General features: G+C 43.6%; 1 protein-coding gene across 1 annotated transcript in view; it reads left to right on the plus strand.

Moving 5' to 3' along the window:
• Positions 1-25,531, plus strand: part of AOX1 (aldehyde oxidase 1) — a 69,409-nt gene that overhangs the window by 32,838 nt on the left and 11,040 nt on the right. The window contains exons 19-27 of the mRNA XM_045847599.1: positions 1,851-1,973; positions 5,629-5,725; positions 10,683-10,807; positions 12,464-12,597; positions 13,479-13,566; positions 17,601-17,687; positions 18,527-18,718; positions 20,431-20,658; positions 25,386-25,481. Coding sequence (XP_045703555.1) covers positions 1,851-1,973; positions 5,629-5,725; positions 10,683-10,807; positions 12,464-12,597; positions 13,479-13,566; positions 17,601-17,687; positions 18,527-18,718; positions 20,431-20,658; positions 25,386-25,481 — 1,170 coding nt within the window. The remainder of the gene's footprint in view (positions 1-1,850; positions 1,974-5,628; positions 5,726-10,682; positions 10,808-12,463; positions 12,598-13,478; positions 13,567-17,600; positions 17,688-18,526; positions 18,719-20,430; positions 20,659-25,385; positions 25,482-25,531) is intronic.

A 25,531-nucleotide genomic window follows, 5' to 3' on the forward strand; every position in this document is an offset into this window, starting at 1 on the left:
GCAAGAGCACAGCTGAATCCAGCCTTTCTTTGCTCATTCATGTGGCAAATTGGCTCCTCCTTCAAGTTTAAGTTCAACATCAACAGGCACTTTTTAAGTGAGCACCTACTGTGACTGCTCACTGTAGCTGAACAAGACCTGTGTGGTCCTTGCCCTCACAGAGCTTAAAGTCTAGAGGAGAAGGCAAAGAGGGCCTTTAATGAACTTTCTACCTTGTAGCAAGCTTATTTATTTATATCTATGACTTATATATTTCCCCTACCTGGTAAAAGTCCTCGAATGAGGCCCCACATCTGATTCACCTGTATTTTCCACACATTGCTCCCCATGTAGTAGGGTAAATGAGTAGATGAACAATGCTAGCATTGTTGCTATTTGAAAGTTTCAAATGATCAAAACTTTGGTTTGGCTACTGTATCCTTAGTTATCAGAAAATACAGCAAAGGCATTGCAGCAGGTTTTGTGCAGAACTCAAGCGTCTCAGTTTAGTGTTCACCCAAAAGAGCTTCGTCATTTGAAACAGCCCCTCCCTCCTCTGGCTCTTGCTGGCAGACTTCGTTGGTAAATATAACAGTTCAGTGACTGAGAGTCTCAAGTCAAGGTTGGAACTCTTCCACGTCCTCATAATATGGCCGTGGTGGAAGACAGTGAGAATTGTGGCCTTTGCATAAATGTTAACCAAACAAGGAAAACCATTCCAGCCTGCATGATGGTGCCCGCTCTTTGAGGTGTGGGTGTGCTGAGTACAAGCCTCTGGGGGCATGGGTCATACCCGTGTGCCAGGTCACAGAGGCAAAGCCAGGCGTCGACGCAGAGCAGAGAACAGCGCTGTTGTAAGTGACTGCCCTTGTCAGCCTTGTTCTTTTTCAAACATTAGCCTGAAGCACGTCATGCCCTTTTAAATTCTTTCCACTGTAGACATTTCAAACACACACACAAGTAGAGATTCAACCGTTATCAACATTTTGCTATTCTTGTTTCATTTTTCTCCTCACGGCCCCCACCCTCCTGTACCCAATAAATACACTGTGTGTGTGTGTGTGTGTGTGTGTGTGTGTGTGTGTGTGTGTGTGTTCTGGATTTAACATTTGTAGTCGTGGCCATGGTATAAGTTAGGAGAGAGAACAAAACAACCATGGTTATTCTTCCAGTCCTGAGTATTTCACCTTTCTGCAGCCTTGATTTTGTGTTGTTTTCCACCAACTTGGTGCCCTGGTCCCTGTGTCAGCTCCTCAGGCAGCTTCCCCCTCCCCACCTACAGGTGAAATGATGAACATTCTGTGCTTGGTGTGCCTTGGCTGGTCCTGTCTCATGTCTCTTCCTAAAAAGCCTGTGTTCGACCACAGTCAGGGCAGAGACTTGGTCTCCAGCACTGCTGCATTATCACTCTCTCTCTCTCTCCTTCCTCTCTGGCTGAGACAGGTGGTAACCTGGTCCTCCCTGTCTGTGAAGGCAAAAACCACTCTCCGAATGGCCCTGATCATGGTATGGCAGGCACAGACCAAGCCGAGGACTGGCTGTCGTAGGCCAGCTGACCTTTGAGCAGCTCTGCAGGCTGGGCTTGGATGGGGCCCAAGTCTGCTGTCCAGGAGGCAGCGCCACTCTTGTCCCCTTCAGCTACCACTGCCAATGATGCAGCAAAAAAATGTGCCTGGGGGCAGCAGGCCAACTCTGACACATGCACGATCCTACCAGAGCCTTTGGTAGCCACTGCGCTGCGGTTAGGACACGTGCGAAGGGGTCATTTACTGCGTGCCTAGCTCTGTGCTAGGAGGAAGGAGAAAAGTGAATGGGAGGAGAGGACCAGGTGTCTGCGCTTCTTGAAAACAAACGTCTTTTCTGTGTTGTAGGTATTTTGGGTGGGTCAGATTGTCTGTGCCGTGATTGCGGAGTCTGAGGTTCAGGCAAGGAGAGCTGCGAAGCTAGTGAAGATTGTCTACCAAGATTTGGAGCCCGTGATCCTAACCATTGAGGTAATGGGTTCAAGGGTGGGGCCCAGAAGAGCAGATTTCAGTGGTACACAGTAAAAATGCTTTTGGCTTCAGTAGCAGGAAAGAAAACATGACTCAAAGTGGCTTCCAAACCACGGGCCTTATTGGCCCCAAACTACAGGGTCTGGCAGAAGTACGTCCTGCTTGAGTGTGGTTGGTAGGGTAATAATATGGGGGTAATAATTTATAGTTTTAATTTGAACACTTCACCTAAAATGTCATTTGGTGTGCTTGAGTGTGATATTGTTAGGTTACAGCATCACATGCTTATGATTTTGCAATAAAAGATTTTGTGATTAAAAAAAAGGTGTTCTTTGTGCCGGGCCCTGTGTATCAGTATCAGCAAGAAAGCTGATCCTCTGCCTCTTCTCCCTGCAGCTGCCCACAGTGCAGGCTTTGTCTGCTGTGGATGCAGGATGACAGCTGGGAGCTTCCGGCTCATATCCCAGGAGCAAAAGAGAGCACCATTGTCCCAACATTCCATGAGTCCCCAAATCCAGCCTCATCGGGACACTCAGTCCCATATCCACCTCTGACTTAGTGACTCTCCAGAGGAATGGAGGAGCTGCTGTTACTCCCAGGGGGTCAGAGTTCTTTGAGGTGCCTGGGCTGCCCGGGGGAGTGGTGGAGCCCAAAACAGAAAGCAGAGTGCTGTCGGGAAGAGGACGGGTGAGAGGAATGCTGGGTGGACAACCAACAGCGTCCCGGAGAGGACACGCACCCTGTGACTCTGTGCAGCAGCTCCTTGGAAACCACTGTTTCATTCAACATTGTTTTGTGATAATGTTGAGGAGGTGCCTTAGAAATGTAACTTGTTTCCATCATCGCTTAACCTACAGCCAACTTGGTTTAGTTATACCTCATTTTGTCACAGTTCTGAGAACCTGTCAGTGTTCAGTGAGGACTTACTGTATTCACCTTCGCCCCGGGCACACAGTCAGAGCCAACAAGATGCTCTAGGAAGCAGACACTGGGGACACTATTTTTAGATCCGTTCATGTACATCTTCAATTAGTATGAGAAATAGATCCTGTGATGCCTACAGATATTTTGGCAACTTAAACAAATTGGAGAATTGCACTTTCTATCCTGCTTTTTAGAAGGGAGTTTGAAATTTAAAAAGGTTTTAAGATTTATCTCCATGTAATGATACAGTGTTCTGCATACATTCATTGGTTCTTATAATTCACTAAGCAATAAAAGCATGGAAGTTGGGGAAGCAGCAGGAGCAGATTGGATTCAGCGCATGCAGACCCTGTGGACTCTGGGAATATGATTCTGTCTTCCCAGTGTAAGGGATAACCTGTGCAGTAGGGGCTACCACGCCCTGAGGCAGAACACGAAGAAATGACTCGGCCAAGATTAGTGTCTCCAGCAAAATTCGGCCTTGAGTGTGTTTCCTACCATGCTGATTTATGCCTACGAGCTCAGGGTTTGTTTCCCCACAACGTCCTCCAGGTTTTAAAATTAAAAGAAAATCATGTAAAGAAAACAAACACATAGAAGTTTAAATGAAGTCAAAGAGTGACTGGGCCTTCTAAAGCTCCCTGGCCACTTTCAAATTCAAACCCATTGTTTCCTTCTCAGGCCCCTTGGCTCAGAGGCTGCCTGCTCTCCTTCCTTAGTTTAATATATTCCTTCCCCAGCATTTGGTTTTAGAGTTAGAATACTTCTTCATGAGAAATTATTTACACGATGCTTCATCAAAAATTTTGCTTGTCATCCTTGGCCCAATACCAGTGGCTTACTGTCTTCCCTCCACCTTCCAGCCAAATAAAATTCCAAATTAACAAATAGATACTACCCTCCTTCTGTCCTCCCCAGCTCTAATCAGCAGGCCTTCAGTTGTCTGCCAGGCAGGCATACCAGCATCAACTCCTGCACTTCCACATTGTGGAGCAGAGCTGCCTCCTGTTTTTGTCAGAGGTTAAGCTCTCCAGGGTCAATCTACTAGATTGGAGTGAATTTAATCAAAGTCATTTGTAACAGGGAAATATGCCCAGCTCCCTACACAGTAAAGTTCTTTTTATCACTTTCCTAGCCAGAAAATATTCAAGAAATTGACTCAAAGTTACTCGAAGAGCAAGCAGCAGTGACGTAAAAAGAAAGATTAAACTTTTAAAAGTAGGATTTTTAAAACTTCTGTTTCCAACCTGGAATATCTGAGTCTTAGATTAATAACAAAATTGCATAAATTGATTCCAGTGGAAAAGTGTGTTATCAATCAAAATAGGATAAAAACAAATGTATTTCTGTCACTAATCTCCAAGTTTTAACCAAGCTTATGCTTTTTAGAGTTTTTAATAGTTTGAACTGAAAAACTCTTGGCTGAAAGGGTCAGGCTAGTGATCATGGTGAGAAAAACATATGCTTTTGACCAGAATGTCTCATCAGCCATCCTGGCCAACAACAATAGCTAATTTGCACATAGAGCTCACTACGTAGTCACGTAGTCCTAAGCAGGTTTCCTACATGAACTCACTAAAGGCTCACAACAATCCTATGAGATTAAAACTGTTATTATCCCCATTTTGATGAGGAAACTAAACCACAAGTTTGTCAGTGAAAAAGAAGCAGTCAACAAACACTATCAGAGAACCTGGGCCCACAGTGGTAAAAACAAATCAGCCCCTTTCCAGTGGAGGAAATGCCAGGATCACAATAGGCCACCCTCTCAGCTGTGTTGATAGATGCGTACTGGTGTGACTGTAGGGACCCAGAGTTAGGAGAATCCCCAAGTGCCAGCAGGTTGGAATTCCGTGGGTGGGCAATCATCCATGGCAGGGAATGGCATGTCACACTGTCCAGCTGACACAGGGATGACAGCAAGATAAATTCCTAAGGATTTGTGAGAAAGACACCCTAGATTATTACAGCTGCATCCCAGGCTATGGGTCCCCACGACAGTACCCCTTCCCTGGGCACCCAGGGGAAGCCAGTAAGAACCAGTGTATAAGTGGGTTTGTGGTACCCATGCTGCACTTGTAAGGGAATCTTTCTTTCAGAGCTGAAGGTTCCAGGTGCTCTACTGCCCTGTGCAAATGCTGTGCTCATCTCTCCAAAGGAGGAGCACGGGGCTGGCAGGCAGGGCTGCTGTGATCCTTGTGATCAGAGTGTCTACAGCTAGCACTGACCGAGCACTGATTATATGCCATGTAAGCTCTTTACTCGCCCCGCTTCATTGTATCCTCTCCACCCCGCTTGGAGCTCTGTGCACAACCACACCTCCATTTTGACTGAGGGGGCTCAGAGAGGGGAAGTAATAGACCCACAGTCAACAGCCAGTAAATGGAAAAAATAGACACAACTCCAACTGGGTCCAGAGCCGCTAGCCTTGGCTGCAAAAATGGGTTGTACCCTGAAGAGAAAAATCTGCCTGGAAGATACTAGTTCCATTCTGGGACCAGGTAGGTATCAGGTTTTTTTCTGAGCATACTCTCTTCCTTTGGACTAAATGAGGACTTTTGCATTTGCTCTGTGGGCAGTCTCTCTGAAGCCTGGTCCGCAGGGCAGCTCTGCAGGCGTGCTGGACGTGCTTGGGGCACCAGAGCCGGAGGACAGGTGCTGCCCAGACTCAGACGATGCCACTGCTTGTGTCTGCTGCCCAGGTGACCTCACTCTTCTGTTCTCTTTCTAGGAAGCTATCCAACACAACTCCTTCTTCGAGCCAGAAAGGAAACTGGAATATGGAAATGTTGATGAAGCATTTAAAGTGGTTGATCAAATTATTGAAGGTAAAACTACCTGAAAAAAAAATGACGACAAGGGAACCCACCCCGAAAGCCTTCTAAGCACGTCTCCATTAATGTTGCTCCTCAGGAACAGGCACCTCAAGCCCAAATGCATCTCCCTCAGTGTGTGTGTGTGTGTGTGTGTGTGTGTGTGTGTGTGTGTGTGGCACAGCAGGGAGGCACCGTGGGAGGCCTTGGCCATGGCAGTTGCCATTAGTGACCACGTGCTCTGAAAGGAAATTAGAATGTGGAAATGTTGATGAAGCATTTAAAGTGGTTGATCAAATTACTGAAGATAAAACTACCTGGGAAAAAGTGGTGAAAGGGAAGCAGTTGTGGCCGTAGTTGTTATATAAATGTTTTCTCTTTTTCTGTTCACATCCACGTTGCAGGTGGGGAATCGGGGCGCAGACTGATTAGGGAACGTGGCCACAGTCCTGCACCAGCCACTAAGCGACAAAGCTGGTTGTGGAAATAATGGCTTTTTAAAAAAATGGCGTCAGAAGCCCCTGTTTCTCTTTAATCCTTTCTCTGATTTCTCCCTCCCTCCCTTCCTCTCTCCTTCCTTTGCTCCCTCCCCCTCTCCTTCTGTCCCTTCTCTCCAGACTTCCTTCCAGCACATACACAGGCACATCTCAGAGGTACTGTGGCTTTGGTCGCAGACCACTGCATTGAAGTGAGTTGTCATCTTTTTGCTGGTGGAGGGTCTCACCTTCACTAGGCCTGCGTATGGATAAAATAACACTGATCTCAAAGATCCATTATGAAGATTATAAGAGATAATAATGTGTGCTTGGCTCACAGTAAGAGACCCCGAAGTATAAGCAATAATTATTATTAGGTTAATGTGTTTTTGTTGTTCTCCTCTAGAAAAGGTTGCCAGTTATTGAGCTAACACGCTGGCAGGCGTGCATTTATCAGAGCCAGTGGCTCCCGGTTTCTCTCACTGTAAGATGTGTGTGAACCCCCCCTGGAGAGTCCTGTGCCCCATTCTTGGGATTCTGGAGTTAGAGGATCCAGGGTACCCCAGAAATCTGCTATCTTGACCAGTTTTAACAGTGCTCAGGGTGATTCTTAGGAATAAAATGTGGCAAACACTCGAAGGGTGAGTTTGTTTTGGGGGGAAGAAGAGGGAGCATGTTTAGCATAGAGAGTCCATGGTGTGAACATCCTGGAAGTACCAGTGTTTAGGGGTGCTCCTCCACTGGTGCCACAATATGTTTTTGTGTAAGGATTTAATTCTTGTGCTTTCCCTGCCATCTTCTTTCATTGTTTAATTCAATGTGATAATTTATTCAGTCTGTCTTTTACTTGAATTTTAACTTGATACCTGCATCATACCCTGTTAACAAGTATAAAAATGACACGGGAAGGTTTAAAGGGACTTTTAAGTTTTCATTCTCTTAGCTCACTAATTTGAGGTTTGTTTGTTTTTCTTAACTCTGTGATTGTCATTTGGATTGAGAACTTTTGACTACTTGTTTCAATACAAGATAATTGAAGGGAATTATCACAACAGCACTTTATCTGTCCCTTAGGAAAATAGGTGCTCTAAGAAAAAAGAATATTTAAAAGATAAAATATGTGGAGTATTATATCAAGCCTCTGACTGTGTTCCTGAAGGAAATGACATTCTCATTTGTGAAGACAGATGTCAGCCCTCTCTAACCCTGGTGTCTCACCAGCATTAAGGGACACTGTTTACAAATGAGCCAGCTGAGGCCAGAGAGGCATGTGATTGACCAGGAATCAAATACATCTAAGTTTTCCAGCTCTGAAGTTCACACGTTCTCCCCTCTACATGAAGCTGCTTCTCATTTATCTCTTTAAGATTTCATTAGCTGGGATGGGCTTGACGCTGGAGAGGGAGATGGCAATCTGTGCGGCAGGATTTGTGAGAGACCTGGGAGCCCGGAACTGAGATTATCTCCCCCACAGCCTGTCCTGCTGGGCATCGTACAGATAAACTCCTTCGTATCTTAATGGCTTTTCCTTCTGTAAGCGCCCCTTATTAAAATGTAAATATGCCTGGAGGAATCATTCCTAAATCCATACTGGGATAAAATGTTATCTCAGGGATTAGTTGAACAAATTGTTTTCCAACCTAGAGTGTTGAGAGCAACACCCTAGGGCCAAGAGAGGGCACCATGGTGGGGGGCTGTGGGGGGGGGCACCACAGAACAGGGCTCTAGAACACACCTACCTGACAGGTTGAAGCAGAAACAGCCCTGTCTGAGGTTTTTTTTAGTTCTGTATTTTTTTTAAATGAAGCAAATATTTAACAAAATAAATTGAGTGGATAGGTGTCATTATTAACATTGCAAACCATGAATCTGAGCCCACTGATAAGTGGGGTTTTCAATGTGTAGTCTTTGATAAAAGCTTAAACTGAAATTGAGATTGGAGTGCTCGGCGTTTTAATTTTTGTATTTTATAAATGAAGCAGAACCTGTTCATTCTTCTGTACCCTTTCTTTACTCAGATTTTGGATAAGATAGGAAGTCCAGACTCTGATACAAAAGATCTCCTTGGGAACTTCCTCACACAATTTACAAGTCACTATTATTTGGTACATTTTTTATTTTTAAAAGTTCTACCTCCTACCTAGCATGATGGCTGTCATAGTTGTGTTCCAGATTGTTGTTGTTTTTTTTTACCTCTGTTTTCGTTTTTTCCTCAGACTTCCAAAGTGTTTCTTGAACAATTTTTAGAATTCCATTTTGATATATCAGTAGTGGGGAATTTGGTTTTGTTTATAACTATTTTACAATCAGTGATCAGTTCTCATCCACATTAACTGTTTATAGATTTTTGAAAGTGGTGACAAGTACATAGGCAACTAACATGGAACTTGCATCCTCATGACATTTTCTGGACAGCCACCACCTGGGTACAGTATGGGACATTCCTTATTCCTTTGGCCCAGACATACTTTCCCTTATTTATAATATAATTGTCTTAAAAACATTCTCTACATACATTGAGAACCACATGTAGCAATGTTGTGATTTTTGCTTCAAACACAATTTAGAAAATTGAACAGGAAAGGAAAGTCTATTGTGTTTACCTCTACTTTTATTCTTTCCATTGCTCTCTTGCCCTCCTGATGTTCCAAGATCTTTTTTTTTAAGTCATTTCCTATCTACCTCAAGAACTTCCCTTAGCCGTTTGTTATTTTCGGGGAGGTTTTTTGAAGACAAACTCCCTTAGTTTTCCTTTGTCTGAGGATGTCTTGATTTCTTTTTCATTCCTGACGGATATTTTCACTGGATATAGAATTCCAAGTTGACAGGTCCTTTAGCACTTAAAGAAATATGTTGTACCAGTTCCTCCAGCCTTCATGGTTTCTGACAAGAAATCTGCTGTCTTTTGAAGTATTTTTCTCTTATAGGTGAAGTAATGTTTTTTTCTCATTGCTTTCAAGATATGACTTTGTGTTTAGCTTTCAGAAGTTTAACTGTGATGCCTTAGCATGAATTTCTTTGCTTTATTCCTTTGGGACTTACTCTGTTTCTTGAATCTGTAGGCTTGTGTCTTTTACTTTTCAGCCATTAATGGTTCAAATGTTTGACTTCAGTGACACAAATTTTTGATCCTTTATTTTAGCCACACAGGTTTCCTAGGCTCTGTTCATTTTCTTTCCAATCTATTTCTCCCTAGTATTCAGGCTGGGAAGTTTCTATTGTCCTACATTCTTGTTCATTGATGATTTCCTCTGTTCTATTCTGTAGTTGAGCTCATTGATGGACCCTCTTACATTTTGGTTGTTATAGTTCTAAAATTTTCATTTGGATCTTTTTATGTCTTCTGTTTCTTTTTAGAGATTTTAAATGTTTTCATTTACTTTAAGAGTTCATGTCATGCTCATTGAAGCATTTTTTATGGTGGCTGCTTTAAAATCCTTACCAGATCATTTCATGGTCTGTGTCATCTCAGTGTTGTAAGCTGTTGTCTTTTCTCATTCAAGTTGAGTTCTTGGTATGGAGAGTGATTTTTTTATTGTGCCCTGGTAATTTAGGGTATTATGTTATAAGACTTCAGATCTTATTTAAGTCTTCTATTTTACCATAACTCCTCTGACCTTGCATTGGTGGGGAAAATTGGGGAGGGGGCTGGATGATGCCTTGTTATTACCAGTGTGGAAGCCTAGTTTTCCCAAATGGTCTCCACTGACACCACCCCAGCAGGGGGTTTTGGGTACCTCACTGAAACCTGATAAGGGTGGAAGCCTAAGCTTTTCACTCAACTTTTGCAGATAAAGATAGGTCCATAGTTTTTTCTGTAGTGTTTCACTGGAGTAGAGTAGTTTTTTATACAAGAGCTTTCTGTCTTGCTAGGCTTCTCCTTTCCTGGTCCTTTCTTTAGAGAAAATAAGCTTTTCTTGGGACTTTTAAAAAAGGATTTTTAAAATTTATTCTTAGAGAGAGGAGAAGGGAGGAAGAAAGAGAAGGAGAGCAAAATTGATGTGTGAGAGAAACATTGATGGGTTGCCTCTCACACATGCCCTGACTGGGGCATGGGCCCACAACCCAGGCATGTGCCCTGACTGGAAATCAAACCCAATACCTTTTGCTTTGTGGGCCAATACCCAACCCACTGAGCTATATCAGTGAGGACTTGGAACTTCTTTTCTGTCTTTGCCTGCTAATATTTATGGATTTCTAGTTGTCTTAGAACTAGAAGTCTCCTTGTCATACTATTTTGACTGTATACACCTTTCCCTAGGACGACATGATCCACTGTATTGGCAAATATGACAGGTTCTTCTACAGAACTTTATTTCACATAAAGTTGCAGATATAATGAAAACTAATGGTTATTGTTTGTGGCCCTTCACCATGCAGCCTACTGTCCCAGCAGAAGTACTGTCAGTGGACTTTCTCCATAATGAGAAAAAGCTAGGGGGTGCTGCCTGTCCTATCTGACAGCCTTCTTGATTCTGGCGTATTTTCCTATAAAGGTGAAATACATCTTGGAGGTCAGGAGCATTTCTATATGGAAACCCAAAGCATGCTTGCTGTCCCCAAAGGAGAGGATCAAGAAATGGATATCTATGTGTCCACACAGTATCCCAAAAGCATACAGGTAACATGGGGCCTTTGTGGAAAGAACATAGCTAAATGGTTTTTGCCTGCAAAATACACCAAAAGCAATTAGAGATAGAAATGCCATTCCAGAAACTGAAGGAATTTAGAGTACTAGTCACTGTATCCATTGGGTACTAATAACTGTATAATTTTAAAGCATTTAAGTATTTTTAGAGTAGAGACCTTCTGTGTGTGGATCTGTAACTAAAACAGCTACGGAATCAGCAGGTCTCTCTTGCTATACATTTGACACTGTTAGGAATACAAAAGAAGTGATGAATTATCACTTAAACTGTTGAATGATAATACAGGAAAGTTGTTCAGAGGAGAAATCCTGAGAGTTCTCCTCACAAAGAAAATTTTTCCTCTTCTTCTATTGTGTCTAAATGAAATGATGAATGTTAACTAAACCTATTGTGGTAATCATTTTATAATATACATCAATAAATTAAACTTATACAGCAGTACATGTTAATTATTTTCAATAAAACTGGAAAAAAGAATAAAAAAGAAAAAAGAGGGAGGTCTGTCCTGCAAAGTTTACAGTGCCCAACTCACATGAAGCAGTTAGGAAACCACAGTGGGGACATCACAAACTAGTGCAAATCGGCTAAGTCAGGGTTTACAAACATGGAGGAATTAAGAGAACACAAGGCTACTAAGAGCTAGAGTCCTCCAGAAAGTCCCTTAAAGATCAAGTCTTAAGTTTGGATTTATACTGAAATGAGATTTGTCTAGATGGTGAGAGAGAGATCATTTCCAGATAATTCCACACCAAGATCAAATACCACTCATTCATTCATTCATTCATTCACCTGTCCCTTCTGCAAACACTTATGCCTATATACCAGGAAGCATGCATGTAAGAAAGTAAGAACAATACAAGGACTGCCCAAGTTGGAATGAAGGATGCACTTTAGGGTTAGCTAGTATAGGCATCAGGATGCAAGCAAAGGGGTCTTGATTGAGTAGGTCATAAAGAGCAGGGTTATTACCAGAGCAAGTAGGAATGTGGGACTGTGGAGAATGAGGCCTTTGGAAGGTGAAACGCTAAGAAGAGTGAGGCAAACTCCATTCCAGTCCTGTTCTGCTCCTCACTTCCTGTGTGACGTTGGATCCATCACTTCATCCCTCTTGGACTCCCCATGTATAAAAACAGTAGGATGGAAAAAAAAAAAAAGAGCAAGACCTGCATCCAGGGAAGACCTACTGGCCAACTGTAGCAGTAATCCAAATGGGAGGTGAAAAGAGTGCATTTTCCAGTGGAGAACAGTAGTGTGCAGGAGAAAGACCCAATCTGAATGAGGCCTGGAAGGCCACAGAACCTCCCTGTTCCAGGAAACACATCCCTAGGGATCAGTGTGAAAAGTATGCTTTGTGTAAATGAGTAGTTCATGGGGAAAATTTATTTTAAAAATTTAGCAGAGTGCTAAATACTACTCAATACTAATGATAGTTTTGGTGATGTCATTGTAGCTAAATACCAATGAGATCAGCGTGGATGCACTCCGAGGTTTTTGGAAATTGCTGTTATTTACATTAACCACACAATTTGTGTATCATGTACAACATTGTAGAATTAAAACATGTAAGGGCTGCCTCAACTCCCTCGCTGCTGATGCATCAGCTTAATGAGAACTGTTCTCATTCATAGGACGTAGTGGCTTCGGTCTTGAAGCTCCCAGCTAACAAGGTCATGTGTCACGTAAAGCGTGTTGGCGGGGCGTTCGGGGGGAAGACCTTCAGAACTGGCATCATGGCAGCCATCACCGCATTTGCAGCAAACAAGTAAGTGCAGGAAATAAAATGAGGTCGTGCTGAGTATTAGCAATATCAGAGTTAAGGAGGAAGAATTTCAGTCAAGGTTATTTAAAATCACATAGAATATACACAGACACAAACAAGCTGTCAGTTATTACAACTTTTTATCTTATATTGTCAAACTGCATACAGTAAGGGCCAAAATAAGAATCAGTTACCGAAAAGAATAAAAGCCCCAGTGAAAATACTATAATACCTAGAGAGTAGACAGAAACAGGGGCTGAAAGGACAGAAGTTACTTATCTATAGAACCTGTGTGTGTGTGTGTGTGTGTGTGTGTGTGTTCCCTTGATTTAAATAGAGATTTTGCTCTTGTTATGCTTATCTTTATGTATATTAGCATATATTACCATTTTTCTTCAAGAATCTCAAAATATTTCCATAGGAAATTGTCTTTGCAACAGGTACACATAGAAGGCTCAATTTCTTTGCTGAGTAATATGGGTCAGTTCCTCCATCCCATGATACAGAAAGACCTTGCTTGCACACCTGTCCAGTCAACACCACCTGAATGCTTCCATTTGCAACCAGTCTCTAATGTTGCCTTTGGACTATTTGCCTATAGGGGAGGTTGTTATCACAGTGGGAAATACCCACAAAGCAATACTCTGGGGCCTCTGGCACCCATGAGCCAGCCTCCCTCCCATAAGTAGTCAGCGATTGCGCCCTGACCCAAAGAGAGGGGAGGCCACTGTGCGTGCTTGAGATCAGCACAGCCTGAGTTCAGGGAGTAGTTCTGCTGTTCTGTAGTATGCATGGATGCCACTCAAGGTGCCATGAGGGGCTCCGTAAACCCCAGATACACGTACATGGTAAAAGAGTTCACCACTTGGTTTTTTCTATTTTAGACATGGTCGTGCCGTCCGCTGCATCCTGGAACGAGGAGAAGACATGTTAATAACTGCAGGCCGCCACCCTTACCTTGGAAAGTACAAAGTGAGCTGAAGAAGGGAAGGGGGGATTCCTGTTGTAAAGACAACATTCCTAAAATGCAGAGGGCGGTGCTTGGCTACTCTCCAGTGGGGAATAACAATGAGCAAATCAACAAATTGTGCTTCTGTTTAACTTTCTATTCCTTGGGCTAATTACTTAATTATTGGCTGGTAAAATGAAGCTTTTCTGCTTGCCTCAAAGATGACAATTTGTGAAAAGCTAGCTGGTACTGGCTGCTACAGAGTAATTAACTGGAAAACGTATGAGTATATAGGTCCATAAAAGTAGATAGATAATCATGCTATAAAAGATGTAAAACTAGTGATGTAAAACATGAGTGATTCCTATAAAAATGGTGTTTTGTAAAATTATAATTATTTGCCAACACATTCCTCATTTTTAACTATATCAGAATATTTTGTAAAACTGCATCCCAGAAAATTTCTGTAGCACAAAATAATAATAATTACTATTGGTTCTTGCTTTATAAGAATTAAGTTTTTACCTGGCAGAGTAGGCTAATGGCTCTAACAAACAACTAAAAACCCTCTGGGGTTTAAACCTTTATTGTGTTAATCCCAGCCCAAGTATCAGGTACACGAGATCAGTGGGGATGGGGAGGACGGGGAGGAGAAGAGAAGGTCCACCCCACAAAGTCCCGCAGGGACTCCAGCTGTCCCTCTTCCCCGGGACTGCACTGCTGAATGCAGAAGTCACTAGGCACCTGTGGCTATATTTAAATTTAAATTTACTCAATTAAATAAAATTAAAAATTCAGTTTCACAGTCACATTAGCTATATATCAACTGCTCAAGAACCCTATGTGGCTAGCGGCTGCCATATTGGACATGCAGATGCAGAAGATCACAGAAGGTTCTGTTGGACAGCACTGCCCTAGGGACTCTGAGTCCTCCACTGGGTCCTCTGCAGAAGGCAGCAGACAGGGAAGAGAGGGAGCACAGAGTGTCATGTGGGAGGTGTTTTAGTCACCAGGCCTGTGAGTGGTGGACCTAGCTTCTATCCGTGTGTTACTGGCCAGAGGCTGGAAAATGTAGTCTTCCTCTGTGCCCAGGATGAAAGACGACATGGTTTGCTAAACACATAGCTTCATTTCTACCACAACTGGTGTGCCTGCACATATATTTTTAGAAGATAATAAATGTATCTTTTCAGTTCACATTCACTCTAAGCTATTATTTGATTTTGGTTTAGTTCAACAAAGATGTATTGCAGTAAGTTTTGTTCTGAAGATTGCATTTCAGTGATTGAGAGGGACATAAGTCACGTATGAAGTCACTATGAAAGCATAATCATCTCAGGTCAGAAGATGAGGCACACAGAGTAAAACTATGGGGAGAGATAAACATGAGTTGGCATATGTTCAGGAGGCTTCCTAGAAAAGGTGAAACATAAATGACGTTCAAGAAAGGATAGGCAGAAAGAAGGCATGTCAGGTGGTATGAATACTAAAAGCAGGAATGCAGAGTTGGGATGCACATGGCATTTTTGATAGGGGCAGGGGTGAGGGGAGAATGGGAATGAGAACACAGAGGGCTTGCTGAAGGACAATGGGAAATAAGATTTGTTGGGTTACATGATGCTGGACTGAGAGGGGCCCGAGAATCCCAGGACAGGGGCTTAGGCTTGGCCTCATAAGAAAGAATGACACTGAGTAGATCCTTGACCAGTCGAGTGCCCTAACCAAACATGAGTCCATTGGGGAGAGTAACATCATGGCAGCGGGCAGGATGGCTTAGGGAGGAGAGAGGATGGGGGCAGGTGGACCACTAGGAGGCAGCCGGCACGTTCAGGCATAAAGCAGATGAAGTCTGAGCTACATAATAAGAGGTAGAAAAAGAGGTTTTATTGTTTAAAGAGCCATTATTGTGTAAAATCAAATCGAATTTGGTGAAACACTTGGCAAAATACAATGCATAATAAAACCACATATGTGACTTAGAAGTATCTAGTAGACAGAGCCAAGTTGGAAGGAGGAGCCGATTTGGAGAGACAGTGATGAGGTTGTTGGTGTAAGTTTTGGGCAGGAAGTGACAAATGTCCTTCACTACTACGGGACTTTATTAAAAGGACTAGATTATAGTTATAGAAGTCATCAGCATAGTGGAGATTAAAAAATGAGAAAATAATGTTTTCTAATGAAGGGTGGTGTGAGGACAAGGGATATTAACTTATTAATACCATTAATATTAATTTATATTTAGAGCACTCTGTTTCAGTTATGTGCCTACGATTTTCCATGTACCACCATATTTATTGCCATTTCACAGAAGGTCAGAGGTTATAGGGCTTGCCTAAGGTGCACAGCAGGTTAAGTAGCAGAGGCAGTCCTTGACCTCACACTGCTGGAATTCATAGGCCATGCCCTGGGTTTGATTTCGGTTCCATTCAATAAAAATCATTACAGTGAACTTCAATAAGTTCAGAGATATTAAAGCAGTGCACAGACAGAAAACAGGAATACTGGATACATCGTTAAAGCAAGGAAGACATTTATTTAAAAGACCTTCAGCAGCACCAAACGCTGCTGAGAGTGTTGACTGAAAATGGCCCTGGGAGAAAAATGTGCAGAGGACATTCTGAGCAGCATCCAGCCTGGAAGATTAGGAGAAGACCTAATCTTTAGACTAGGAGGTTTGAAGACTAGGAGAGATGAGGATGGGAGCCATAATTCAAGGGTGGCAAGAAGAGGGGTCAATAAATACATCGTTGCTTTAATTTACGAGGAGAAAAAAGGATTAAATAGTAGTGATGGATTAAACAGGAAGAGTTTCTATTTGTTTCACTTTTTTATCTTTCTCTGCTCTTCCTTTTTTGTTTTTTATTATTATTTTTAGTTGTGGCAAAATGCACACAACATGAAATGTACTACCTTAATCATTTTTAAGTGTGTGTTTCAGTGGCATTATTCACCTTGTTGCCCAGTTGTCACCACCATCCAACTCTGAAACTCTGTCCGTCTTGTAACACTGAAGCTCTGCACCCATGAAGCAATAACTCCCCTTTCTTCTTCTCTCAACAGCCCCTGGCAACCTCCATTCTACTTTCTGTGTCTATATATTTGATTAGTCATGTAAATGGAATCACAGTATTTGTTCTTTTGTGACTGGCTTATATCACTTAACATAATGTCCTTAAAGTTCATCTGTACTGTAGCATGTGTCAAAATTTTAGTCCTTTTTAAGGCTCAGTACTATTGCGTTGTATGTGCATGCCACATTTTGTCTATCCATTCATCCATTGATAGACACTTGAGTTACCCCTCAGCTATTGTAAGTAATGCTGCTATAAACATAGGTGTACAAATATCTGTTTGAGATCCTGCCCTCAATTCTTTTAGATAAATACTGAGATGTGGGATTGCTGGGTCATGTGGTAGTTCTACTTTAATTTTTTGAAGAACTGCCATACCGTTTTCAATAGCAAATACATTACTTTACATTCCCACCAATCGTGCACAAAAGTTCCAATTTCACTGCATCCTCAAAAACGTTTAAGTAGTTTCTGTTGTTTTTTTTTTTATACTAGCCATACTAATGGATGTGAGGTGGTATACTATGGTTTTGATTTGTGTTTTTCTAGTGATTAGTGACATTGAACATCTTTTCTTGTGCTTACTGGACCTTTGTGTATCTTTGGAGAAATATCTCTTCAAGTCCTTTGTCCACTTTTTAATCAGATTGTTTTTTGTTGTTGTGTTGAAGAGTTCTTTATGCATCCTGAATATGAACCCTTTCACAGATACATGATTGGCAGATACTTTCTCCCATTCTCTGGGTTGCCGTTTCACTCTGTTGATTATCTCCTTTGATACACAGAAGTTTTTAATTTTGCTGTAGCCAGTTTATCTGTTTTTTCTTTTGTTGCCTCTGCTTTTGGTGTCATATCCAAGAAATAATTACCAAATCCAATGTCATGAAGCTTTTGACCTATGTGTAGAGGAGTCACAAGTGACAAAGCACCCTTTAGAGAGACTTGGCCTCCAGGACTAACATCAAAGGTCAATTCTCCTCCCGCAGGCTGGATTCATGAATGACGGCAGAATCTTGGCCCTGGAGATGGAGCATTACAGCAATGGAGGCGCCTCCCTGGATGAGTCATTATTCGTGAGTGTTTTAAGGAGCAAGTTCACATTCTGGAAAGTGTTACATAACATGGTTGAATTCAGAAAAGTTTCAATAGCTAAACACTATTGAATTATAAAAGCATAAAGGCCCTCATTGTAGGGTGACCGCATGTCACCGGTGTCCCCAGAGTGAGCCCGAAGGTATTGATTGGCCAGTTCTGATGTGCATCCGTGTGTTATTTCCATGTTTCCTGTACTTACAGCTCTTGTCCCAGGTGCAAGCCTTAGACCTCAGCCTCAGCCCTACTGGCATTTTGGACAGATAATTCTTTGTTGTGGCGGCCGTCCTGTGTGCTGTGGGTTGGTTAGCAGTATTCTTGGCCTCTACCCAGCAGATTTCAGCAGCATAGCTACCCTCCAGTCTCAACAACCAAAAATGTCTCCAGACATTGCCAAATTCTCAGGGGGAAAAAGGCAAAATTACCCCTAGAGGAGAACCAGTCATTAGACCAAATGCCAACACATTTTTGCCTATTATCTAGGATATTATTTATATTCATTACATTCTAGAGATTAAGTGGTTAGGGCCTAGGAATGCTTCATGGGCTTTTAGATATGTTTGAAATCTGGGGAAAATGCACTTGCTCTAAAATATGAAAATGAAAAAAAAGATTTCAAAAGAAAAGTTTTGAAATCATTAAACATTATTTTACAGCAAAAATGCATTTAAATTGAGGCATGGGTCTAGTTTAAGCATGTTTGATGTGACTGAGAGAGTCGGTCATTCCCAGCCTGGTTTTGGTCTGAGGTCTCAGGATGATCAAACAGGTACGGTACAGAAGGACAAAGTCTCCTCACGTCAACTCTGGATTTCCCCAGGTCTTAGAATGTGGAATTCTGAAAATGGAAAATTGCTACAAGTTTCCCAACCTGCGCTGCCGAGGGCGGGCATGCAGAACCAACCTTCCACCCAACACAGCTTTCCGTGGGTTCGGCTTCCCTCAGGCAGGACTGATCACCGAATCCTGCATCACGGACGTTGCAGCCAAGTGTGGGCTGCCCCCTGAGAAGGTAACACTGCATTAGTCCCATTCACAAATTTTAGAGGTGAAAGGGGCATTGGGAGCCATTTATGCTGAGAAATGCGAGTCCCGTATGGGCTAAATGATTTGCTCCAGGGAACCCAACTCACTGCTCTCACTCAGGCTCCTTCTCAAAAATCCCGGGGACAAGAAGATGTTGAAGAGTGAGCATTGTATTCTAACTTGTTTAGTGAGAAATCTCCATTGGTTGGGGGTATAACTGCTACAAGATGTCATACCCTTCCTTCCCCTGCTTCCTTAACATCTCAGGCAGCTGTCCTAAAGTTCCAGTCGCTTCAGTTACTACAGTGGTCTGCCTTCAGTTCTTTGTCCCAACTCCATCATTCACAAGCTCCGTGTTCTTCCTTGCACCTCTTCTACCCGAGGATCCTAGAATGGAGTTACAGTGGGGGTGGGCATGGTGTGCTGTCTCACCCCTTCTCCCCTGTGCCTTCTGCTGCAGCGCTGGGGGCAGAGAGGAAGAGAAGGAAAAAAATCAGGCAGCATCTGTTGTGACTCCTCCCAGCAAGCTCTCTGTCCTCTCCTTGATTCCATGTAGCTACTTCTCAAGTATGTTGTCTCTGGGTTCCATTTCTGCCAGTGCTCGTGAAAATCAGCAGTCCTCTGTGCAGGGGAGTTTGAGCTCACCTGCCTGTCAGCTAGCCCCTCCTGCAGCACCCCCCAGTGCCCCTTGTGCAGCACCCCCCGGTGCTCGTACCTCTGAGCCCCAGGCTGCAGCAGTCCTTCAGAAAGCCCTTGTCCTCCACTCATCTCTTTGACCACAGGCAGGTGCCATCTTCTTCATGTCTCTTGAACTTGTAGGAGATCCTTGCCTCTCCCTTCCTGCTCGTCTCCCCACAGCCTCTCTCTCAGATGCTCAGTCACATTTGGTAGCTCTAGGGGAGAAAATCAGATAATGACCCCGCCTTATCCCCGTGGAAAGTTGGAGGAAAGAATAGCCACCCTTAGAAACACTGCCTTGCCCCAGATGGCACAGCTCAGTCATTCCCAGTCATCTCTTCATAACGATCTGGGAATTTTTTAGGGGGATGAGGAGACTGTGTGTCTGTAATGGCCTCTGTCAGCACGAGGCGATGCCTGGTCTCAACTGCTGAGTGTTGCCGACTGAGAATATGAAGCACTTGACCTCTTGTTCTCAGCGGTGGGCCTTAATCTGCAGTTCTGGGAATTCAAGAGAACTCTTCTCAGTGCCTCAGACATCCTGGGGTAGAATCTTTTAATTTGCTCTTCATCCTAGTTATGGATTATGTTTAAACAGGCTTTAATGTTTTCCCATCTGGAAGTGAATGATCTTATTTTGCCACAGCATCTGATTCATGTAGATCACATTGCCTGGAAATTAAATTCAAGATTACCTTTCAACAGCTATTCACAAACATCCAGTATTAAGAGGCTACAATGTACCTGCACTGGGTTGAGTTTTATGAGAAACACGAGGAAAAGATTCCTTCCCTTAAAGTTACACAGCAGCAGTATGGAAGGCCTGGGAGTGCTAACATTTGATAGAGGCTTTGAGTAGAAGAAGAGAGTGCTTCACGTGGGAAAGGCTTCAGTGAGGTGTGTGCTGAACTCAGTTGGGCCTTACGGGATCAGCGGATTTCAACTAGGAGGACAGTGGATGGAAAAGTCCGTCTGCTGAGTCTCCCCACCCTGCCCTTTCCATCTCCCTTGTTTAAATAGGTCCGGATGATAAACATGTACAAGGAAATAGATCAGACACCCTACAAACAAGAGATTAATGCCAAGAACCTGACCCAGTGTTGGAAAGAATGTATGGCCATGTCTTCCTACTCCCTGAGGAAAGCAGCCGTGGAGAAATTCAACTCAGAGAATTACTGGAAGAAGAAGGGGCTGGCCATGGTTCCCGTGAAGTATCCTGTTGGCTTTAACTCACGAGCTGCTGGTCAGGTCAGTTCTCCCAATGGATGAATCAAAAGATGTTCAGGAAACTTTCCATTAAGGTGAATTAGCCATGTGGCTGCAGTCCCTGGTGGCTGAACTTGACCCAAATTGTGCTCAAACTAGCTTTTCTCCAGAGGAGACAAGAGCCATGTTCCCAGGCTTGGTGACAAGCATCCCTCCTGGGAAACAGGGGAATGTGATTTCTGTTCCTGGCCCTGGCGTTAAGCAGCTGAGTCCACTCACTCTGGGCCCCAGATTGCTCAAAGATAAAGTGAGAAGGTGGGACAGCCACGGCCAAGGCTCTCCTCTCAACTCCTCTAGGGGCTGTGCGTCTGGACTGTGCGATAGAGACAGGAAGCTGCAGGGTACTTGGTGCCCCTCCCCTTTCTGGTGGGTTAGGGTGAACTGAACCCAAAAAGTTAATTCATTTAAATCATTTTTAAAGCACAGTTTTAAGAATTTGTTCACTTCAGAGCCATTAAAACTGTGAAGGGGAAGACTGAAAGTCTGTTCTCATAGTTTAATTTCTTCAACGGATTCAATATACTCCCTGCTTGGTTGCTAAATCTCACTTACTGCTTCCACCTCTTCATTATTGAATGAATCTTACCCAGAACAGCTGATGAAGGACTGATCTCTTCTAGCTCATTGTACAGCAGTGACATGGGACCCTTGTCATCTGTGTTCTTACATATATGTACATATATGTATCTTATGTGTATGTGTATACATATACGTACATATCTGTGGGTAAGATGGCAAAGCCCTCAAAACCATTGTCACTCCCCTTTGCAGAATGCATGCCTTTGGCTGAGCCAGGGTGAGGATGTGGCAGGTGTGTTGAGTGGTGGCAGAAGAGGGATAAATGGGGGTGGAGCTGGGAGAGGCGCTAAGGGAAGAGCTGGATGTCTGGAGAGTAGAGGCGGCCGAGTGAGGCAGCTGGGAAGGTTCTTGCCTCATTCTCACAGTCCTCTGTTCACCCACCCATCCTGGTTCAGCTTTGATGTACTCATTAGAACATTTCATGCAGTTTTCGTTGTAGGTGCGTTAGCTCAGAGGAGCAGTGTAACAATACAAGTGGTGATCTTATTACAGCCACCCATCACCTGCCTGTTTGTGATGACAAAAACAGAAGAGTCACTTAGTCATCTCCACCCATCTTACCCAGATGAGGGAGTCAGTCAAGAAGCTGTGGTTGAGGAATAAAGGCAAAAACAAGGTTATTCAAAAGAAAGGAAGAGGGGAAAATTACCAGTAAAAAAAAAGATAGCGGGCAGGGAATCTTGGCATGCAGATTTGGGTAAACTGATTTGCTGGCAGCCAGCAGAGTCATCTGGGCTGTCATTGAGCAGGCTAGCTAGGATCACAGGGAAAACAGTCTCCATCGGTTACGGACGGTACGGAGATCCTTGGGCGTCAGGCTGTGGTAGGCATGGCAGCTGTCGCTGTTTAATGGTTGCCGTTATTTAATGTGGTAGAACACGGTCTATCTCATTCCCCAAATCAGAAATTTCTCAAAAAAAAGTAGATAAAATATAATGATGATTACTGAGCACCTACTATGTTGTAAGTACGTTTAGATTTTATTGTATTCAACCCTCAGGGCAACCTATAAGGTTTGTAGCCTTACCTTAATGATGAGAAACTGAGGCTCAGAGAGCTTAAATAACTTGGCCAAGACCTGCAGCTGATGAGAGGCGAGGCCAGGGCGAAAACTCAGGTCTGGAAGGCCCCAGAAACTGTGCTTTCTCACCCACCTCTAGCCGCCCCTCCACGGAGCCTTACATTGGGATTCAGCATAGCGAGGAAAAAAACAGACAACACCCAGTTGAACACGTTCATTCTCAAAGGCTACTGAGGAGCTTCCTGCAGCCACCAGCCCCTCCCACCCTTCCTTGAAAATTAGCTAGCTTCCATCTTTAAAACATTGGCTTCAGGGCTGAATCAGAGAATTTGAGATCAGTCAAGCTGCTTCCTGGATGCCAAATGCTGAAAGACTGTTCTGAAGCAGTCTGTAAGGGAGGCGGGAACTAGAAATGGTGTTTGAGCACCTTCTGTAAATCAGGCCCTAGGCTGGGTGATTTGTAATTTCCCACTTGATTGAACCCCTGTCTGTTGGGCAGGTGTGATGCTGTTTTATAAACTGAAGCCCATAGACGTGTGCTGTCTTCCCAAGGACATCCAGACCGCTGGGAAACAGATCCCATGGTCCTTTGTCATTTCATGCCCCTGCTCTCCCAACATGCTTCACCTACAGTTTTTTAAACTCCTCAGCAAGAACACCAGAGGACACACAGTATCTAATTAACCTCTCTTCCCAGCGTCCTAGTGTGGAACCTGGCGCAGAGCAGGAACTCAAATGTTTGAATGGCTGAGACATTTGGGAATCTGCAGGACCAAAACAAACTTCTCACCGATACCAGCAGTCATTGCTTGAAGATTTCAATTTCACGGGTTAAGTCACCAGTTTACATTGTAGAACCATCTGTTCTAACGCTGCAGTTGTGCCTATTTCTTAGATGAAGCTTTGTGGGATTACCTTGTGTGGTGCTAACAATGAACCATCCAGTGGTGCCACTTAACTGAACCAAATTTGACATTTTAAATGGCCCCAGAGAGATTGCAGCAACACATGGAACAGATTACTCAGTGGTCTCTTGTAGAAATGCTGCCTCAGGCACACAGGCAAAGGACCACAGCCAAGAGGGTCACACAATGCAAGACATGCACAATTCACTGTAATTGTCACGCAATCATATGTGTCAGCTACAAATTTCACTCGCAACTTCTGGAACGCTAGCTGAAGAAGAAGACCAAATACAGAGGCTATAGGTTTAAGAAACAGATCGAATGGCTATGCTGTTGCAAATTCACTTATCAAACTTTTATTGAGCACTTACTATGTGTGCGATGCTACGTGTCATTCCAAGGGATGCCTTAGGACTGTGGTTGTTCCTTTCAAGGGCTCACATTCCAACAGGGAGCACAATGATGTGCCATAGAATGGAGCCCAGAAGCAGCCACTGCAGCTGGCATCAGGTGGCATCCAGTGTACAACCTGAGGGCCATCGGCTCTGGGCTCTCTGTAGAAAATGCCACTCCTTATCTTTATTGTCTTGAGAGCAAATGGCCAGGAGCACAAGACAGTGTTTCCAGGAGTGATGTGTCAACAGGCAGTAAAACACATTCTGCTACATCCTCCCAAGTCCTTGGGCTGATTATAATGGCTACCATGCTTTTCTTAAGGTTGTAAAATTCTCCCTTGGGCTGTGAGAGTACATGCCTTTATCCCTGGAGACAGGGTATGCCCATGTCCCTACTTTCCCAATACATCAACAGTTTACACCTGTGGCCAAGTGAATAGAATCCATTTTCACTGTCAAAGTATCTTACTTGGAGCGGCAGAGGCTATTGCTTGCCATTCACTGGAGTGACATGGACCCTTAGACATCAAAACAGAGTCAGTTCTCCAAGTGTGGCCTGTGGCCCACAGGTGGCTATGGGCAGAGATCTATCTGGGAATGCAGTCCTTTCCTTGGGATGTATCTGGTGATCGACATATGAGCCCGTCAACTTTGGTTTATGCACAGGGTTGTCTATAAGAAATCTCAGTGAGTAATAAAGGCTTGCTCAGATTTTAGCTTTATTAAATGGAAATTAGCTTGTTACCAGAATTTTCCAAAGACCCTGCCTTTACCAATCCTAGATAACCATGGCCCTCTGGATCAACGCTTAGATATTTAGAAACCTAGCTGATAGGGCTTCCGGTGACCCTTGGCAGCTCCAGCCCACATCTGCGGGGTCAGCGCTTCCCGGTGGAGCAGCTGCACAAGTGTGCCTTGGAGGCCTTCCTGAACCACAGCGTTAGAAGCATTTTCTTCTGACCATATGCTGTTAATATTGCTCTTACACTAGAGACCCAAAGTGAGGAAGCCTCCTTGTTTTCTGCAGTTTCCTGAGAGATCGCCATAACTCCCTAGTCTAGCATGAGCAGACTTGCAAGATGGCATATTCTTGTTAATTGTAAAACATGTTTAGCTTAGAGTTTGGATGCTTCTGATTACAGCAGGCTTTAATTCTGTTAGCAGCTTGGTTCCTTTTGGATCCCTCTGGATTGCTGCACAGCTAGATAAGATTACTTCCAAGTTCTGTTTCAACTAAAGCTCTGCAGTTCAGTGCCAAGATGATTTAGAGTGGGCTTAGCTCATTTTGCAGTGAAAAAATTAATGTCTGTCTGCTTCATCTTAGTTGGATTTTCATGTTTGCTTCTCTGTAACAACCTACAACTGTGGGACTGTGTGTTCACATAAATAATTGTTCTCTCTGTTTCCTAAACTATCTACTGTAGATCTAACCTTGCATAGTAAAACTGACACCCACCTCCCAAGAAAAACTCCAAACCTAAATTTTGCTCCACCCATAACAGGGTATCCTTGAAAGGTGCCAGTGAGCTCGAATGTCCCAATGAGGCAATAGTAGCTTAAGGAGCAGAGTCCTGCCCCAGACTCAAAGCTACCCAGCAGCAATCTGGCCTCTTGTGGGTGGTCATGAGGTGCCCCAACATTGCCTTGGCTTTGCTCAGCACTCTCAGGGCATCAGAGAAACTGTCTGTGTATGTTTGGCAGGAGATGGAAGGGAGGGGATCATTTCCAGGGGAAAGTTTGTAATTGACAAGACATGTGATAATATCAGTCTGAAAGATCATGGAAACTGTTTGTATCTTTTCTGCATAGGCTGCTGCCCTGGTTCACATTTATCTAGATGGGTCTGTGCTGGTGACTCATGGTGGAATTGAAATGGGGCAAGGGGTCCACACTAAAATGATTCAGGTAAGAATGCAAATAATTGGGTGACGTGGGGTGTGTGCTTATAGGTATGA

Source organism: Phyllostomus hastatus, unplaced genomic scaffold (genome assembly GCF_019186645.2).
Source record: "Phyllostomus hastatus isolate PE091 unplaced genomic scaffold, TTU_PhHast_1.1 phas_contig_57, whole genome shotgun sequence".
Taxonomy (NCBI): domain Eukaryota; kingdom Metazoa; phylum Chordata; class Mammalia; order Chiroptera; family Phyllostomidae; genus Phyllostomus; species Phyllostomus hastatus.